The sequence below is a fragment of the Cupressus sempervirens genome, chromosome 3 (genome assembly GCF_028749045.1).
Source record: "Cupressus sempervirens isolate cs-2001-9-10 chromosome 3, ASM2874904v1, whole genome shotgun sequence".
Taxonomy (NCBI): domain Eukaryota; kingdom Viridiplantae; phylum Streptophyta; class Pinopsida; order Cupressales; family Cupressaceae; genus Cupressus; species Cupressus sempervirens.
This window is the reverse complement of record NC_143120.1, coordinates 568,441,616-568,447,268: the sequence shown is the minus strand read 5'-3', so window position 1 is coordinate 568,447,268 and position 5,653 is coordinate 568,441,616. Positions and strand designations below refer to the sequence as shown.

At 30.1% G+C, this 5,653-nt stretch overlaps 1 protein-coding gene across 1 annotated transcript; it reads left to right on the top strand.

The window, feature by feature from the left end:
• Positions 1–215: 215 nt before the first annotated feature.
• Positions 216–2,230, top strand: LOC149567690 (putative mediator of RNA polymerase II transcription subunit 26c). The gene is made up of 7 exons (XM_089816658.1): positions 216–353; positions 537–605; positions 1,199–1,281; positions 1,429–1,487; positions 1,579–1,808; positions 1,906–2,044; positions 2,151–2,230. Exons 1-7 carry the CDS (start codon positions 216–218, stop codon positions 2,228–2,230), a joined length of 798 nt encoding a protein of 265 aa, XP_089672784.1.
• The last annotated feature ends 3,423 nt before the right edge of the window (positions 2,231–5,653 follow it).

Sequence of the window (5,653 nt, the reverse complement as noted above, 5' to 3'; positions counted from 1 at the left end):
TCAATGCATCGAAGCTTCAAATTATTCGGTTGATTGTGTGGTTTATCGTGAGCAGCATTTCATTGATAAAAACGGTGGAATTCTTTTGAGATCACATTTGATTGGAAAACATCATTCAACGCATTTTTGTTGCAGCGACCAATTGCCTTGATAATCTGAGGAGAGGCAAATTCTTTGAGATGATTTATAAATCCAGGTCCGTTGATAATGATGATATGGGCAATTCCAAAACTGTACATAATGATGTTGGTATTAATAATTTGGTCGAGGGTGCAGACAAGAATCATGACCAGACTGAACAGATTGTAAAAGAGGTGTTCAAGATAAAAGAAATTCTTACGAATGAAGATGGGGTATATAACTTTCACGTCTTCTCCATTTTTCATTAATTCATTAGCGGTCAAATGAATTTTCATTTCTTTCATCATTTAAAATTTATGCAAATGAAATGGGGGTTGCACATTTTCCAGCTCATTTTCATTTTCAATTATTTGTAATCTATTGGAATTAGGGTTTGTGTTGGATGTCACTTGCAGTCGGAAACCCAAGTGCGTGAGTCATTGAGTAGATTGGAGTCGATCTCATTCTCTGTTGAAACCCTAAAGGTAAGTGCCTATTTTCTTTCTTTTATGCCATTACATTAGATTTCTACATGTTACACTCCTAGCCTTTTCTTTGTCTTCCTCAGAAAAACAATTCACTTATAATCTTTGTTTTTGATCTTCCTAATTAATTTTCAATTCTTCTCATTCTTGATTTTCTGCACAATTTTTTAATTCAGGCGAAATCACTCTTGAATTAGAATGCATTGTAAAACCTTACAAAATATGCTGGGAGAATATTTTTTAATTTGTTAGGACTTCCACCAGTGACCAGACAAACGGTCATTTACTTTTTCCCTCAATCTATAATCGTCTATTGACTGCACCAATGTAGTCTGTTGATAATAATGAATTGGTTACAGGCAAGTGCATTATTGATTTTTAGAGTAGTCTCTAATCATTTTACCAAGCATGTAAAACCATAACCAAATATAAGGCTGCAGACATAACACAGAATATGTCGAATCTGAAAAATCTATTAACGCACTCATTCATGGCCTTTAATATTAAGAAAATGTTAAGTATTCAAGCCATTATCTAGATTAATGGTTTTATGTTAAACATTTGTTTGACCTTGATAAAAAAATGTTATACAGGCAACTATGGTTGGTAGAGATGTGAAATTGCTGCGGAAGCACAGGTCAAAAGCAATTAGCTCTACGGCTAACAAGCTTGTCAGGTAAATCAGACAAAATTCAAAATTACCAACATGTTCTCTAATTCAAAAAAAGCTGTGGAAAGTGAAATAGATGGAAGCTCGCTTGATATTCATAACATCTTTTATATGAAAAGTTTGAAAGATTTATAAATGCATTGCACTTTGCAGAAGATGGAGACAAGTTGCAGATGAACGGTTGAAAAGTGATGAAATGGCTGCAGCTGCAGGTGTGCTCTCAAACTTATTAATTCTTCTTCCTTCCATGTTCTCTCTTTCCATTCTATCTGGAGTAACATGCATAATTTTTCATGTTTCCAGTGCAATTACAAGTCCAGGCAGAAGATGAAAGTAATTTGAAAGTAGATGAGGGTGGGAGAAAAAATGAGGGAAGTGTGTTGGTGTTTAAAAGGAATGCTCAAAATCAGTTTGTATTCAGTCACAGGAGACAGCGAGTTGTAAAGCCTGCCTCTCCTCCACTTCCTCCAACTTCAACTTCACCACGACCAACTTTTACTCAAAATACTAAAAATGGAGTTGAAGATTTGAAGGTGTTGATCACACCATCTATTTTAATAAATTAAGTTTTGAGCACAAACGACGCCGGATCTTCAATGATATTAACATGTTTAATGTGCCCAGCTACAGGTTAAATTGGGAAATCAAATTCCCTGTAAAGACATGTTTTCAATGCAGAAATCAAAGTGTTGTGATGAGAAATATGTAAGAGAAAGGATTGAAGCATCAAAGAGAAGGATTCGAGAAGGGTACCGCCAAGCCGAAAACTGTATGTTTATGATATTCATTTTGAGTAAAATCTTTTAATTGAATTGTGAAATGTGTGGGCAGAGGCTAATCGAGTTTCTAATTAGTATTATTATTGTGGATTGCAGTGAAGAGGCAACGCAGAGTCCAGCTAATCGAAATCCAAAACCTAGCAAAAAGAGGGCATCAGAGGATGAAGAATTTCTAGAGGCAGAGAAAGAAAGCTTCATATTGTTATTATTATTATTACTATTTATTTTGTAATGGGTGTTTCCCAATTTTGTCCTAAATTCAAAACACCAAATTGTTTACTTGTCAAGCCGTTTAATATGATGCCTTGGTGTTCTCCCAGTCAAACGTGATTGTGTTTTATAAAAGAATTAATACATGGCTACCTGTTATCACGCCTAATTCAACTGCCACGTCCTCAGCTCATTGACGTTGGCTGCCCGCGCCCTTTAATAATAGTGTTTACAAACAGCACTTAATGAATATTTCATTTGAAAAATAAATAATTAAATAATAAAAATTAAAATGAAGTGAAAGGTAGGATGAAGTGGTTTTTTAACACCCTAATGGAAATTTTCACATTCAAAACTATCACAAAACACACATTAGACGGCAGATTGCCCAATTCATTCCTCTGTTCACACAAATATTTGGAATGCACAGCTCATCACGAGCTGAGATAGGGGTCAGCTCAACAAATGAGAACTATTTTAGATAACAGTGATTATTTAGCCTTTCAAATTATGAAGTAATTATAGAAGAGTAAATTAATGGGAGAATCATTAATATTCTACAGCTTTTTTTCTTTTGATCCATAAGAAGTCAAAGTCAAGATTAATTAAGTAATTATTATTATTTATTAGTGTCAAATCTAAGACTTAAAATTTACTGTTGTGTTGTAGACTCTTGTCTATAATGGGATAGCTTTTTATTTGTATCATTTGTATTGAATTTATTTGTATGATACACAATTCTATTCAAAATAAGTTAGTTTAAAACTTATTATAGAATTAAAAGTTAATTTTACCAATTGTAAATTATCAAAATTTCTCAATTTTATAAAATTTATTTTTATTTTCATTACATCACTAGCCCTAAAATAATCTCAAAGAGTCTCATAGCACTTAGTGTTTTTGTTTTTGTTTTGAGAAAATCCCTTTTTATTGCATCTAAGCTTAATTTACTCATAAAGATTAGAAAAGAAGGGAAATATAAGCTTAAATTTAAATATATAAATTTAAATTTGAAGATTCAATCTATGACAAAATAATTAACCTAAAATAATTTCACACATATAAATCTAAATAAAGGTAATGATGAGTGAGTATAAGAAATAGATTTTTGTATTTACTATATTAAACAAGAGATGCAAAAAGAACAAAGATAGATAAAGGTACCTTTTTTTGTAAAAGTATGAAAATATTAAGAAAATAATATTAAATTTTATAATTACAATTAATTTACTTTTTTTCTTATAAATAATAATTTGTTTTATTTCATTTTTATTTTAACTATTTTACTTAATTAAAAATACAAGTCACTATGGAAGCACTTGTTATAAAAGAATTCAAGGTGGTTTGTTGGGTATTAGATGATCTATTTAAAAGGAGACTCTATAATAGTTGAAATAACTCACATATTTCTTATAATTGGGAAAAATTGGTCATAATTTGAAGAACAAGCCATATTAGACAATTCCAGGTAGGAAACATGGATTTCTCGGGAGACTTGAGGGATCGAGGGAGATTAATAGAGATATATTTGATTGGAAAGTTGAAGCAACTCATAAATTTGTAGAGAGAATTCTTAGTAAAGTATGTAATTTGGGCAAAGGCTGGTGGGAGTTTGAAATTGAAATTTAATTTTGAAGACATTATATATAACTGCTCTGTGGACTAACGATGGTGTGGGTGACCTTTTCACACGTGGACAAGTTTTGCATCCCTTTGAATGATGGAATGAGTACCAAGTTGGCGAGTGAGCATTAAATGCCGCACATGCGACGAGTCCAAGGCATGATAGTATGGGAGGATATGTTTTAATTTCATCCCATTTGGCAAGTATTGTTTATAGGTGTGAGGTGGCAGTTTAGTGGTGCGATGGAGGCGAAATCAAGTGTGAAAACCCTCCACTAGCAGTGAATGGGAAAGGGGTCCGTTTGGTGAGCGGAATAGGAATACGTATTCCAAAAATTTTGAATTTCTTGTTTGGATGCACCAAAACGGGATTGGAATACGAAGTAAAAATGGAATATCTATTCCATTTTTGGCACAAAAATGGGGTTTTGCAATTCCACCAAAATAGGTGTTATTGGAATATGTATTCCTATTCCTTTTTTTTAATTTTAGAAAACATAAAATTTTGGATCCGCGAATCTTTATCAAATATTGGCTGTACCAAACGGAGAACAAGAATACGTTCTATTCCAGAATACGTATTCCTATTTCGCTCACCAAACGGGCCCTTAGATGTACGAAGATTTTGAAGAGTGATTTTAGATTAATAGAGAGTGGGTTAATTTTGAATAATATGATAGCAAGGACAGAAGGCCCGGGTTGAGGTGACGGCAGGATTTGTGTATGTTCTTAGGCGTTGTTGGTTTTTATTTTTATCTTGCGCTTGTCTAAATAGAGGAGGAAGAAGAAGAGGGTATGTTTTTCAAACAGTTTAATGACCATCCAAAATATAAACCAGTTTTGTATTATTTATTATCGCTGTTAATAGTTAATTTGCTTTCACAAGTTTATTATGTTGATAAATATGTGAAGGAAAATTCATTTTTCATTTATTGGGTGGAAGTATAGGGACATCGTGTTCATCTTGTTTTATATAAAAAATATATTAATGTTCATAAATATATATATATATATATATATATATATATATATATATATATATATATATATATATATATATATATATATAATATGAAATATAACATATAATAATAATTCAATAAATATATATAATTTAGTTTGGAAAGTTTTTTTTGGAAAAATCATTTTTAAAATCATGTGCAAGGATACAAAATCTAAAGTTAATATACATATTATAAATTTTTACTATCTTAAAATAATAATTTATATATGTTTTATATTATATTTAACATAAAATATTATTATTTTTATTTTTTATTTTTTTTAATGATTATATATATAATATTATACTTTAAAATGTTTGAATAATATATGGCATGTCACATCATTTCAAACTTATAAATATTTATATTTAAAAATATATTTCTTTAATAGTATTATTTAACTTATTCTATAAAATGGGATATAATTTTATTTTTCATTAGTAAAGGTGCAAATTGTTATACTTTTTTAATAACTAATAATTGATTTCAAAGCTCAATTACAAATAAATATCATATCCTTGTTCATTACAATAAGAATTGAAGATAACAATAAAAACCTATGATCCTTTAAAATAAATATACTTTAATTTAAAATTTGTATGAATTTACTATAAAGTATAAGAGAAATAAAAATATTAACTAATTAGACATTTTTGAATTTCAAATACAAGCACTGACTTTCTTAAAAAGTTTAAAGGACCTCCAAAATATTTGGAATGTCATGTTGGTTCTCAAATCAACATATTGAAAAGATCTTAGATT